The 14,281-nt window shown below is 38.0% G+C and overlaps 2 protein-coding genes across 2 annotated transcripts in view; both read right to left on the bottom strand.

Moving 5' to 3' along the window:
• Window positions 1-8,050: 8,050 nt before the first annotated feature.
• LOC123506758 (cuticle protein CP1246-like) lies at window positions 8,051-9,000 on the bottom strand. Its single transcript, XM_045259063.1, has 2 exons — window positions 8,903-9,000; window positions 8,051-8,797 (listed from the first exon to the last, which is right to left on the bottom strand). Exons 1-2 carry the CDS (start codon window positions 8,912-8,914, stop codon window positions 8,288-8,290), a joined length of 522 nt encoding a protein of 173 aa, XP_045114998.1. The 5' UTR covers window positions 8,915-9,000; the 3' UTR covers window positions 8,051-8,287.
• Window positions 8,051-14,281, bottom strand: part of LOC123506757 (cuticle protein CP1246-like) — a 16,795-nt gene continuing 10,564 nt past the window's right edge. The window contains exon 3 of the mRNA XM_045259061.1: window positions 8,051-8,257. The gene's annotated coding sequence lies outside the window, so the exon portion shown is untranslated. The remainder of the gene's footprint in view (window positions 8,258-14,281) is intronic.

The raw sequence follows: 14,281 nt of genomic DNA, 5'->3' as shown, positions 1-14,281 counted from the left end.
GCTGCCTTTTTTCTCTATTTTTCTCATGTCAGGAAAATTGATATATCAATGAAAAAATTATCTAAAACAACCGTAGTTTATTTTAGTTAATTCGATACTACTGTTATTTTTTTCCTTTTTTTACAGGTTGCACACATGCATTTGGGCAACATTTGTTCTCTTATGAGTGTGATGCAGAGTGACATAACATAAGACAACGGGAAAAAAAAGAGTAGCAGAAACAACAAGAATGTTCTATACAAACAAAATTACACCAGAAAAAAGTGAGTAGGTTAATTTAGATGAAGAGGTGTGAAGTGTGTTGATATTGCCTTCAAATTGTAATAAAGAGAAAAGCGGAATAGAGGGAATCTCAATGGTTGGTCATTTATCAGTGATATAAGTTTGGCAAGTTTAGTAGGTATATTTTAGGATATGGAAGGGAGATTTACAAGTAAGAGACGGAATCCATTAATACTAGAAATGCAGATTTCAAAAGGAAAATCTGAGTTGTTTCTTCTGCACTACACGAGTTCGGTGGAACCTTGTTGCCAACTGCATTTAAAGTGCTCCAAACAAAGCATTTTGGATTTTTAACGCTTGATTGAGAAGGAAAATATACATAAACATTTCGAATATTGCATCACTCCAACTTCAGGACTTTTTTCTTCTAATTGCAAGATTAGAGTGAGTTTCGAATTGCTTTGATGTGCTTTACTTTTTATCATATATTCCTTTTTATTTATTGATTATTTTTTCACCTTATTATTATGAGCATTACCGCTAAAATTTAAAGAATAGTGACCCCTAGAATTATGGTTTCTCTTTGATTCTTCCGTTGGAGAAAACAAGAGTAAAGGGATGACTTAAGGCGTTTAGTAAAAGATGTTGCAAGGCAGTGCTTCTTAAGCATATTTACTTCATCCCTCCCCACTCTACTCCATTCTGCGTTTATAACACCTTTACTTATAGCGAGAAGGTCTTTAAAGATTCCATACGGATTGTTAAGGAATGATAAATGAACATCACGTGTTATTGGAAGTTTTCATCTTTTCTTTTGAGTATGATAAACTTTTAATCAATAGACATAACTGATTTTCTTCACAAAACCAAATATGCGAGTTTTAATGTGATGTTCATTTATCATTCCTTAACAATCCGTCTTTAAAGACCTTCTCGCTATAAGTAAAGGTGTCTGGTATGAGCTTGCCCACTTTCAGCAGAAAGAACCTGAGTGTTGCGGCTGCTGTGAAATATAGTGTTGGGGACCCTGTAGAGCGTCATACTCCCCGGTGAGCAGACGTAACCATAACAATATATATATATATATATATATATATATATATATATATATATATATATATATATATATATATATATATATATATATATATACACTTTTTCCACGAGCACCTCAATGACTGTAGCTGGACAGAGAGCACATGGCATTTCACTTGCGATGTATCTTGTCTTATTTCTTCCATTCCCCTGAAGATCCCCATGGCGGAGATGCCTCTTTCGTTTCGCTTCTGTCAGCTGGGAGGACCTGAGGAGGAATTATACTGATTTTCCTTGGAATGGTACTGCTTCCGTGTCAGAGACTTATCTCTGTGTACTGAACCTAACAGAGGTGATAATGTCTAGTAGGGAAGCGTACATTCCTCACTCTTTCTATCAATCTAAACTTTCCAAACGTTGGTTTAACACTCCCTGTTCTAGCGCTATACATGATAGAGGTTCCTCACAACAAGGTACTTGAGCCTTCCAACACCTGAATGTCATTCGCATTATATTTCTGCCCTGAATCATAGCAAGTCTGTTTAACATTCCTTCAATGAGAGAAAATGTCAAAATCATTCGAAATCCAACTTACCTCAAGACTTCTAGCATCTGACTAAAAACAATTATAATAATCTTACATCTTCATCTTTCCCTCCTTTATTTCATCCTGATGGCACCATTGTCATTTCATGTCTAAAGCTGAACTCTCCTCTCAAACCTTTGCTAATAATTCTGGGCTTATCCCTCCCACTCCAACTCCCTCTGACTATTTCATGCCTTCAAGTAAAATTCCTTGCAATTATGTTCTGCATGCTCTAGCTAACCTGAACCATCGGAAGGCTTATGGATCAGATGAGTCCCTCCTATTGTTTACAAAAACTGTGCTTCACCTTGCCTGTCCAAACTCTTTCAGCTCTCTCTGTTGACTTCTATCTTTTCTTGTTGCTGGAAGTTTACCTATCTTCAGCCTGTTCTTAAAAAAGAAGACCGTTCTAAATTCCTAAACTATCGCCCTGTAGTTTTTAATTTCCTTCTTATCTAATGTTTTTTTTTTTCTTACTTTCCTTAATAGGAAGATTCTCAAGCATCCATCTTTTTTTTTTTTTTTTTTTTTTACGGTAAGGCCTATAGCGCCTGTATGCACACTTGAAGAGTGTATGAGAAGCGCTGTTCAGCTTCCGCCCATTAAGGTACGTTTTGCATGCAGCGATCATCGCTGGTAGACCATTTTGCATGCAGCGATGGCGTCAGTGTTTGTGCGACTATTGAGGAGAGAGCATCACGTGGCGTGAGTGAAAATGGCTTTGAGTAAAAATAGAAGGCTTTTGATTAAATATCTTTTAGCTGCAGAAATTGAAGACGAAGAACTAATATTCGAAATGTATGGAAGGAAAAGGGCTAAGACACATGTTAATGTTTAAATTGAGGAGTGAAGAGGGAATGTATAAGAAATTGATTGTAAACCACCTGCGTGAAGACCCCAAGAAGTTTGCAGAGTTTTTCCGACTTTCTTTAGAACAGTTCGACTTCCTGGTTGAATTGATAAAAGACGACATGTCCAAGAAGTCTTGGGGCGTAAAACTTTACCCAATATCGCCTGAAGAGAAACTTGCCATCACATTGAGGTAAGTACGTAATTCTATTCTTTGCAGCTTATTTATTTTGACTTTGAAGAGTTTTAATGAAAGGTATTGAATTGTATCTAGGATCAGTAATTGAAGAGTTTTAATGAAAGGTATTGAATTGTATTTAGGATGAGTAATTGAAGAGTTTTAATGAAAGGTATTGAATTGTATTTAGGATCAGTAATTACCAAGTGATATTGAACACATTTATTGAAAGATTTAGTACAAAGTTCAGAAACCGTCTATGCCTACATATATAATGATATGGTAATGTAAGGTACTCGTTGCTAGAATTATAATCAAGTGTATCATTTGTGAAAGCATTACCAGGAGTTGGTACATATATAATGCTATCATGGTAATGTAAGGTACTCGTTGCTAGAATTATAATCAAGTGTATTATTTGTGAAAGCATTACCAGAAGTTGGCTCGTGCTGTTGAGGAAAACAATGAACAGGTTGAGAGTAAGAGCATTGTATACTGGGAGGTGTAAACTCAGGATTGTTTTCAGTGGGAACACCGCCTGAACCTAAACTTGGTGTAGGAGATGGAGAAGGGTGAAATGAAGGACGCATTCCCGCCTCCAATTTACCGGGCGTGTTCAGTGTTTCCATCTCTGCACGGTGTTGTAGGTGAGGTGGTAACTTTTTCACTGATTTGGCAATGCTCTGGAAAATAGGTCAATTTCATCCACATTTTCTTCGGCTGAAAGCAAGTTCTTTTTAAATTATTGCACTCAGCTGATCTCTTCTCTAAACTGGCTAAAAATTTTCCTCGGTCGTTTGTTCTCCTAGAGGTGTTGCTAGTTGCTCCCCGTTTACTAGTGGAGGACTGCTGGGATGAAATTTGTTGAGGAAACGGGGACGTCGATGGTGAGTGACTCTGGCGTGGCTCTTCTGAGTTTTGCGCAGAACTTGTATTGCCATCTAACTCGCTTGATTCCGCTTCTCCTGGATCATCAATGCCCTCTTCATTTTCTGCTGCATTGACCTTCGAGAAACTCCTGAGGAAACAAAAGAGCAGAAAATGAAGGTTAGTGGCGAGCAGAACACAGATTAAGCAACCTTGCCCATGTACAAAATAACCTAACCTAGCAAACCTAACCTAAGTTCGCTGGGACTCCCCCAATGTCATGAGGAACTTTAATGAAGTAATGACAATGGAACTTCACTCACTTTCGATGTTCTTCAGCAGATCGAAGAAATAACAATTTTTCTTCCAGTGCCCATGTCTTCCCCTCTTAGCTGGTGGAGCTGCTGATCCTGTTTTCTTAATCTTCTTTCTTTCGTAAGTGTCCTTGATGTTCTTCCATCGTTTCCTGCAATCATCAACTGGAAGAGACATAATATAGACATTAGTTGTAGATAGTAAAATGTAGCAGTAAAATTAGTATCAATCTATATACTTATAAAACTTTGATCTCGGATTTGGTTGGTTGGTTGTTTGATTTCTTGCAGTCGTCTGGATTCTGAAAAAATAACATAGGCATAATTAAGGAGGCTCTTGTTCAAATCTAAATTCGAATTTGTCAGCATTAATTCCGTCCTTCCAAGTATATTCGACCCAACGGGTCATGGGTAGTCTAGTATTGCCTATAACTTTTGTTCTCTCATTTACAGGTTCCTGGCCACAGGCGAGTCTTTACACTCATTGCAGTTCCAGTTCTGAGTATCAGTGAGTGAAATCAGCCAAATAATAAGACAAACGTTGGCGGCGCTGAGGAAGAAGCTGGTGTCATTGTTCTTACCTTCATTGACTTCAGGGGACTTACAAGAAAAGGCAAAAGAATTTCTAAATAAATGGAATTTCCCTAACTGTTGCGGAGCAATAGATAGGAAACACGTCCGGATTGTGTGTCCCAAACTATCCAGCTCTCTATGTTACAATTACAAGGGTTATTTCTCGACAGTGCTTCTCGCTGTAGTCGACGCGAACTGTAAATTCATGTTTGTCGACATTGGATCCTATGGGAAAGAAGGTGATCCCGGAAATTTCGAAAGGTCTTCTTTGGGGAGGATGTTCTACAGTGGCAAACTTCTTCCACCCCCAAGCGAGCTGCCGCATTCCGACCTTGTGCTTCCCTACATTTTTGTAGGTGACGATGCTTTCCGGTTACATCCAAACATGCTGAAACCATACATGCGAAGCCGTGCGGTACAATCAATTTAAACCCCGAAACTGTGGACAATATTGTAATTGTTTGCTGCTGTTTGCACAACATGCTGAGGGATGCTTATAGTACAAAATCATGTACCCCAAACTACGACCCAGACCCTACACAAGAGCCACCTACAGATAATTTCATGAATATAGCAAGAGCTCGTGGGTTCGCTGATTATGAAGCATTTGCAGTTACGTAGAGATTCATTTGCTGCGTACTTCAGTAATGACGGGAGAGTTTCCTGGGAAGATCACATAGTTAATAGGACCGACAGAAATTAGGTATATATATAAATATGTATTATATTTTTTATATTATGTATTATTATGTAATATTGTTAAATGGTATGATTGATATCTTAGGAGTTTTGATGCAATAAAGCCTATTCATTTATTTATGTTGCTTATATATTTAGTCATTTTCTACTTACTATATGGAACATGGTCCAATGTTATGAATGAAAAATATGCATACTTACAGTACAAAAATAAAGCCTGAATAGAGACCTCAAATTACCTACACAAAAAGAATTACAGTCTCACTATATGTCATTGTCATAACTACTGTAGACTAAAAAAAAAATTAGCTATATACCTATTTATTAAATAGTCATAACACGTTAAAAATAAGACTTTGTATCCGCAGTAAATGTTTGAGGAGCCTAGTGACAACAGTTCACTAAAAATACAGGGTGTGCATAAGTCGTAAATAAAAAAAACTTTGAAACATATAAATCTATGTCATATGTTATCTAATTATATAGCTTATAACATGAAAACCGATTAAAACACAAATAAAATAAGAAAATAAAATCTTTAATTCTAAGATGCCATAATATGTAGGCTACGTTTTGTATGCATCAAACTCACCTGGTTTTCCAACTTTCTCTGCAACTTCTGCCCAGATGTTGTCCTTTACTCTTTGGTCCTTATATTTGGCATGTGAAAGTTGCCACAGTGAGGGATGTTTTGCAATTTCCTCCACTAGTTTTTCATCATCTTCAGGAGAAAAACTGGGAGCCATGATGACACGCACCCTCCATAAATAATCGCTAGCGACTGCGATTATATTCACCCCCTAGCCGCGCGGCTATTTGGAGCCAGCGATGATCGCTCGCGACTGTAGCGATGATCGCTCCTTGCAAAACAGCCCCATAGGAATACAATCATGTAATTAGTGGTCCGCGATGATCGCTGGGCGATCATCGCAACGATCGCTACATGCAAAACGTACCTTTAGTGGCGCATGCAATTTTATTTATAGTGGTACCCATATTAGGGCCCATATTACCGCCCAAGCTCATCTTGAGTGTAACCACCTAGAACCTGGGTATCATGGTGATATGTAGGTAACTTTAAACCACTCGACAAATGACAAAGTGTTTAAAAAAAAAAGGCTGTACGTGGTGGGATTCGAACCTACGCGTGGACGTCTGCCCGATCCCACGCTAACCACCTTATCCACTATATAGGCCTATGGCTTTCGTCATGATGATTTTCTAGCTTTCCTTATTGAGTTTTGGTCATCCTCTTTTACAGATTTTGGTGAAAATATTTGCAGTAGCCTTAAGATATAAGAAAAACTTTTGATAGTCTCACTAAGCTTTGATCTCTAGACTACCCTCCTATGGCTTCTATCCTTCTCATTTCAATTTCATCTCGTTTCCTCTCCGACCGTTCTATTCCTACTGCTGTAAACAGCCACTGTTCTTCTAAATCAATTAAGAGTGGTGCTCCTCAGGATTTTCTTCTCTCACCCACTTTCTTCCTATTATTCATCAATGATCTAAAGCCAAACTTCTTGTCCTATACACTCTTACGCTGGTAATACCACCCTACACCTTTGTACAATTTTTTCGGAGATGACCATTGACCAACCCTTCTGGAAGTTAACAGATCCCGCAGGGACACAACAGAAAGTCTGACGTCTGATCTCACTAAGATTCCTCTTTTGGGCAGAGAAAATATTGTAGTGTTCAATACCTCAAAAACTCAATTCCTCTATCAACTCTACACAACCTTCCAGACATCTATTCCCTCTTCTTCAATGACACTCAACTGCCCCTCCTCTCTTTTTTCTACACTGATATTATCGGTCTATCCTTTACTGGAAATCTAAACTGAAAACAATTTTGATAAAGTTAGGCCTTCTGAGGAAAATCTGCCAGTTTTTCTCACCCTCCCAACTGCTAACTCTGTATGTACGTACATGGTGTTTATCCGCCCATGTAGTCTTCGCATGTATGGGGGCGGGGTTCCATTCATACAGTTTTATTAAGCACATTGGGACTGCCTCGTATAGGCCTGGCGGCCTCTTGCAGCTTCCCTCTTTTCTAATGTTCTTATGTTCTTATTGTATTTTAATTTTTCATATTTTTTTTATCGTAGAGCATTGCATTATGTTATTGTTTTATTGTATTCATGTGTTCTTTTTAGACGTTATTTTAGTTTGTAAACATGTTTCTGGTATTTTGTAATGAAATGAGAGCATCATTCCTCATTGTATTTTATAATATGTCAGGTTTAGTAAGTTTATGATTCTGTTTTGTAAATGTTTCTACTGTGGTCAATAAAATAATAATAGTTATGATAATGTGTGTGTGTGTGTGTGTGTTTCACTGTTTGATCTGCTGCAGTCTCTGATGAGACAGCCAGACGTTATCCTACGGAACGAGCTCAGAGCTCATTATTTCCGATCTTCGAGTAGGCCTGAGACCAGGCACACACCACAAACTTGGACAACAAGGTCACAACTCCTCGATTTACATCCCGCACCTACTCACTGCTAGGTGAACAGGGGCTACACGTGAAAGGAGACACACCGAAACATCTCCACCCGGCCGGGGAATCGAATCCTGGTCCTCTGGCTTGTGAAGCCAGCGCTCTAACCACTGAGCTACCGGGCGTGTGTGTGTGTGTGTGTGTGTGTGTTAGATATTCTGAGTGACTTCCTTCCGTCCATTCAATTTAATCTGGTACAATTTACGACATAAAGAAAAGACTGATTTTTCATTTTTTGATTGCACATATGTATTCCTTGTACATAATTGAAAGAAAGATTAAAAGATATACAATGTAAAAGACAACGATCACTTGATTATCAAAGGAAAAAGGAAGTGCCCAATTCGTCAGCTAAGTCCAGTCAACAAAATGTATGACCTCAGGTCACCAAATGTCTCAAAAAAGCGGTCACGTCAGTTGCATCCAGCAGCCTCCTAGCAGCGACGAGGATGATGAGAGGATTAATGTTCATACTGGATGCTCTGGCCGTTGGACAGCTGGGCTGCAGAGGGACCGGCCACGACGACAGAGACACCGTGAGGAAACTGAATTAATTTTCCGCCAGGAGTGATGATCGCTGAGTCGCCAACAATGGGGGCTGATCTTTTCTTGGCGCTGTGCTGGATGTTCCGTCCGTCGGAGAATATAGTTCCGGAGTCACTACTGAGAACCATGGTTACGCCACGGCCCAGCTGCCTCCCTTTGCCATTTTTGAAAATTACTCCAGATGGACCGTGGGACAGCACATGGGGATTGCTACGGCGTTGGCGAGGAAGGTTGTTGTGGGCGGCAGCCATGTCTTGGCCAAACTGAACGTGTCTCCCGTCGTGCATGATAACGCCAGCTGATCCGATGGCGGCGATGTTGTCGGCCTGCTCACGGGTGAACTGCTCCAACCTTCCATCAGGATGAACAACACCAGAGTCACCATACTGGGCACTGACGCTCGCCGCCATCAGACATATCGCTACCTGTAGGAGTCACACGGTAGAATGAGAAAGCCGTGACACCAGCGGTCAAGGACTGTTCATATTAGCAGTAAATATCACTGAATACTGACAACTGAATAATCTTACCAAAAGCTTCATTGCTGCAGTTTTCGTCTTCCTCGGCACTCCAAGATAGGCTGCTGGGATGACTGATGCATAATGGAAGCGGACTCCCTTTTATACCCGTGCTTTTCGCCTCGCCGTTAACCTTCGTTCTTAGACAATGGCGCGCTTATACATGTCCACCAAAGAGCAGCAAAAGTATTCCACTTATTGGATATTGCCTTATATGGAAAAGTATTGCACTCTCTCCAGTCAGGCCATCGTGAACTTTAAGGTGAGAATGTTTTCATATTCAAGTCAATTAATCTTTCGATATCACCCAGAGTGGTGGCATGTTTCACAATTTATATATATATATATATATATATATATATATATATATATATATATATATATATATATATATATATATATATATATATATATATATATATATATATATATATATATATATATATATATATATATATATATATATATATATATATATATATATATATATATATATATATATATATATATATATATATATATATATATATATATATATATATATATATATATATATTTCGGCGGGGAGAAAGAGGCTGAAGAGAGTGAATCAGGGGAAGGGAATTGAAAAGACGAAAACTTTTTTATTCCACCCTATCGATTAAATCTGTTTGAGTCTCATACATGCGAAGAGTTCTTCATACAAGTGTGATTGAAGACTTTGTACAGAGTTTGCAGATGGTGGGGCGAAAATAATTGGCGGAGACGCCTCAGAACGCCCAACTTCTTAGTAATTGTTTTAGCAAGAGAATACGTATATGTGAAGTTCCTAGTTTAGATTATACAATAAGTAAAGGAGAGACCGAGCACATTCAGTGTAGAACAAGGGGGTAGTTGAGTGTCATTTAAGAAAAGGTGATATTTGTCTAGAAGCTTGTGTCAAGTTGATATATGTAGGAATTGAGTTTTTCATGCTTTGAACACTAATAAGATTTTTCTGTCCAATCAGAAATCTGGTCTGAAATCAGGAGTTCTGTGGCGTCCCTGCGCGATACGTTAACTTCATGAAAGGTTAGTCGTCTCTGAAAAAACATGGAAAAATGATGGTTGGTATCATCAACGTAGGAATGAATAAGACAAAAAGTTTGATTTTGACTTTAGAAGGTCGCTGATGAGTTATAGGAAGAGAATGAGTGTCAGACAGAACCCTGAAGAACATAATTCTTAATAGGTTTAGGAGAAAAAGCTTTGCCCGTCTACCACAGCAGCAATAGAACGGTCAGAGAGGAAATTTTAGCATAAGTTGAAGAGAGAAGAATAGAAATAGTAGGAGGGTATTTTGGACATTAAAACTTTGTGCCAGACTCTATCATTAGCTTTTGATATGTCTAAGGCAACAACAAAAGTTTAACCGTAATATCTAAAAGAGGATGACCAAGACTCATTAAGGAAAGCTAAAAGATTAACAGTTGACGGAAGCGATACTGGCGATCAAAGAGTAGATTGCGAAGTGACAGATGTTTGCGAATCTTTCTATTGAGGATAGATGGAAAAACTTTAGACAAACAAGAAATTAAAGCTATAGGGGGTTAGTTTGAGGGATTAGAACGGTCACCTTTTTTCAGGAACAGGCTGAATGTATAGGTAAACTTTCAGCATGAAGGAAAGGTTGAAATCGATATATGTAGTTGAAAGATTTTGGCCAGGCAAGATGCAAGCACGGAAGCATAATTTTTGAGAACAATAGGTCTATCAGGTCCATAAACCTTCCGAGGGTTTAGGCCAGCGAAGGCATGGTAAACATCATTATGAAGAAAGATGTTTTTTATGAAGATGCCAAAAGTCTCGAATGGAGTTGATTATCGAAAGAATTTGTCATTTTCCCGTCAGATATAAAGCGTATGAGATTCAGGTGATGTAAGGCTCAAGTATCTTTTGTTGGCAACATATTTATCATTTATGGCACAGGAACAATCAGTGTTAAGCCAAGGTTTGGGAGCTTTAGATTAAGAAAAATGGCGAGGAATTTACGTTTCCTTGCCAGACACTGTCACCATTGTTATGAGCTAAGCGCGCTGATATGGGTGTCTGATATGGAAACAGTAATTATTCCTGAGGCACCTTTGATTTATGGTATCCTAATGAGCGATTGAAGAAATATGCGAAGATACAGATATGAGATTGTAATAGTAACATCATAATCAGAAGGATTATAGGTAAGGAAAAAATCAAGAATGTTGGGCGTGAGTCATCCATTTGGACTTGGGCAATTATGAAACGCCACCCCTCTCTATCTCTTGCTAGCTGCAACTTCTCTGCAGGCCTAAGATGTTCATATGTTATTCTCATCACATCCATCCATATTTTTTTTTCTTTTTGACTTTCATTCGCTCTTCCCCATTCCACCATTACAGTCAGCATCACAAACTCCATTTTTGTCATTCTCATCACATTTCTGAGAAATTTTATTCCGTCTTATTATTGTCATCTTTTCCTTTTTTGTTCCCTTCTCTTTCATTACATGTTTCAATACAGAATACAAGAGGTAAATATGAATGACAATTATAAATTATGTTGAAAGTGACACCCTTTAGCATCAATACAGGCTTGGACCCTTCTTATTTTGTTTCTAAACACCGCTATCAGTTGCTCGTTTGAAATAGACTGAATGAATGCTGTTATTGCTGCTTGCAAGTCATCCAGCGTGTGCGGACGATCTCGATACACTGCAGATTTTGCTGCTCCCCATAGATAAAAGTCTGGTGGATTCAGATCTGGTGAACGTGGGGGCCACACGTCTTTCGAAATAATGCGGTCTCCAAAGAATTCCTTTAATAAATACATAGATCTGCCAGATGTGTGGGCAGCAGCACCATCCTGTTGAAACCATTAGTAATTGATATCATCACTTGTCATCTGACCGATGAAGGCGTGAAGAATATCAGAACAATAGCGCTCGCTGTTTATTGTGTTCATAAAGAAAATAGGGCCAATAATACTAAAATTATTAGAAAAGTGCAGTGACTTTCCGAACACCCTGTATATGTATATATATATATATATATATATATATATATATATATATATATATATATATATATATATATATATATATATATATATATATATATATATATATATATATATATATATATATATATATATATATATATATATATATATATATATATATATATATATATATATATATATATATATATATATATATATATATATATATATATATATATATATATATATATATATATATATATATATATAACTCCCCTCCTCTGACTGACTGTTTTTAGCCTCTTTCTTACCGCCGGATTGATGCATTTCCTGCTATCTTCTACCGCTATTTACATGCTAACTACTCTCCTGATCTTTTTAACCCCATGTCTTCCCTCCTCCTGCTGACTCCTTGCACAAGACTTTCTACTTTCTCCCCAACCCTACTCTGTGCAACTCCCTAATGCAAGAGTTAACCAGTACTCTCAATCATTCATACCTTTCTCTGATAAACTCTGGGACTACCTGACTAATTCTGTATTGCTAACTTCTTATGACCTGACTTCATTCAAGAGTGAGATTTCAAGACATTTATCCCCTTTTCTTTTGGTTAACTCTCTCAATCCTCCAAGGAAACCGGCAGCTAAGTGGCCCTTTTTTGTTGTTTTATGCTGGCCTTGGCCAGTTCTCCCCTTTTTCGATGACTGTGATGTTGGCGGTCTGCTTCAGATTGAACGTTTCAAAAGCTTCGTCGCGATGATGGATGCCGGTAAGAGTGAAATGGGCGCTGATTCCCACCACCATCAGAAATATTGCCAAATGTGGGATTTATACGGGAGAATGACAAATCCGCAACACCAACGATCATGTGTCCATATTAACAGAGAACGATTGATCGCCAACAATTGGGTACGCTTACTAAAAGCTTCACGGCTGTCTCCTCTGCACTCTATGGTGTGGCTACTTCGAGTACGACTTTGAAAGGTGGCAAATGCCCTTTTATATTCATGCATTATGACGGTCCTATGAACACTATTTTCGTTTTATTCATATCTTTATGAAAGCAATATTAGTTGAATATATATGGACGAAGTGGTGTAAGTGGGATCGGGCAGACGTCCATGCTTAGGATCGAATCCCACCACGTACCACCTTGATACTTTGCCATTTGTCGTGTGGTTTAGAATTACCTACATGTGACCATGATATCCAGGATCTAGGTGATTACACCAAAGATGCGCTTAGGTGATGATATGGGCCCTAATATGGGTACTTCTGTAAATGAAATTGCCTGCGCCACTAATGGGTAGAAGCTGAGCAGCGCTTCCCATACTTTTCAAGTAAACCTAGAGGTGCCATAGGTCATAACATAAAAAAAAAAGAAAAAAAAAAAGCTTGAGTAACGTTGGCGATGAGTTGGCGTCACCCTTGGATCTTGAGTTTCTTCTTATTTATTCTCTTTTCCTTGATCGTCTGGAGTTCCGGGTGGGTATGTGACGGTAATGCAAAGTCAAATCTAGAGCAGGTTGGCGGGCAAAAGCGTGTATATGCAAGGGAAGGCAGGGTTTCATAATGGGATACGCAAAACGAAATCCATATTCTTGAACTATTTATTTTCATCATGTAGGCAACATTCCATTCTTTCTGTGTTGGCGTCAGTTTCTTCACTATGTAACTGTAACAATCAAAACCACCCAGTAAATAATTGTATGGACCGTTTGATGAAGTGGGCTTCCATTAATCATTCTGTTTTTGTTATCAAGTCTAAAGTAATGAAAGAATTGCATTGTAGAATCGAGGTGCACGTCCATAAAAACGAGGAAGAAGAATAATTGAATTCAGATTTGATTATTTCTATCGGATCTGCGACTGTCCGTCTTTTCACTCCATCATGTATCCCTTTCCACAAATCACCTCCTCCAGGTTTCTTGCTTTTTCAAAGCGAAGTAAATCCTCTGTTCTAAATTTCATTTTCACTGTTTTATTGTTTGATACTGCGAAAACTCATACTTTACTCGATACATGTTTGTTTTGGCAGAGGCTGTTCTCTTTGTAACTAACCATGCACTTGTAAGTAGTCTAGTAACGTCTTTAACATTATTGTACTTGAGTACATAGCTTGATGATATTTACATTGATAACAATTTTCTTGATACTGCTTAATTCCATATACTTGGTTTATACATCTTCTTGTTCTTGTTTACATATCAATTTCAAAACCTAGTTAGTCAAGCATTGTAAAAAATCTCCGTTCTATGTCTCTTATTATCTCCATTACCGAGATGTAGCGTTTTTTTTTTTTTTTTTGTATTTTATGAATGTTTCTAGAATTACATGATAGATTTTTTCATTAAAATTTTCATTTCCTTATTTTCTTTCTTTCTTTTCTACCTTTTTTCC

This window comes from Portunus trituberculatus, chromosome 20 (assembly GCF_017591435.1).
Source record: "Portunus trituberculatus isolate SZX2019 chromosome 20, ASM1759143v1, whole genome shotgun sequence".
NCBI lineage: Eukaryota > Metazoa > Arthropoda > Malacostraca > Decapoda > Portunidae > Portunus > Portunus trituberculatus.
This window is presented reverse-complemented; position numbering and strand designations above follow the sequence as displayed.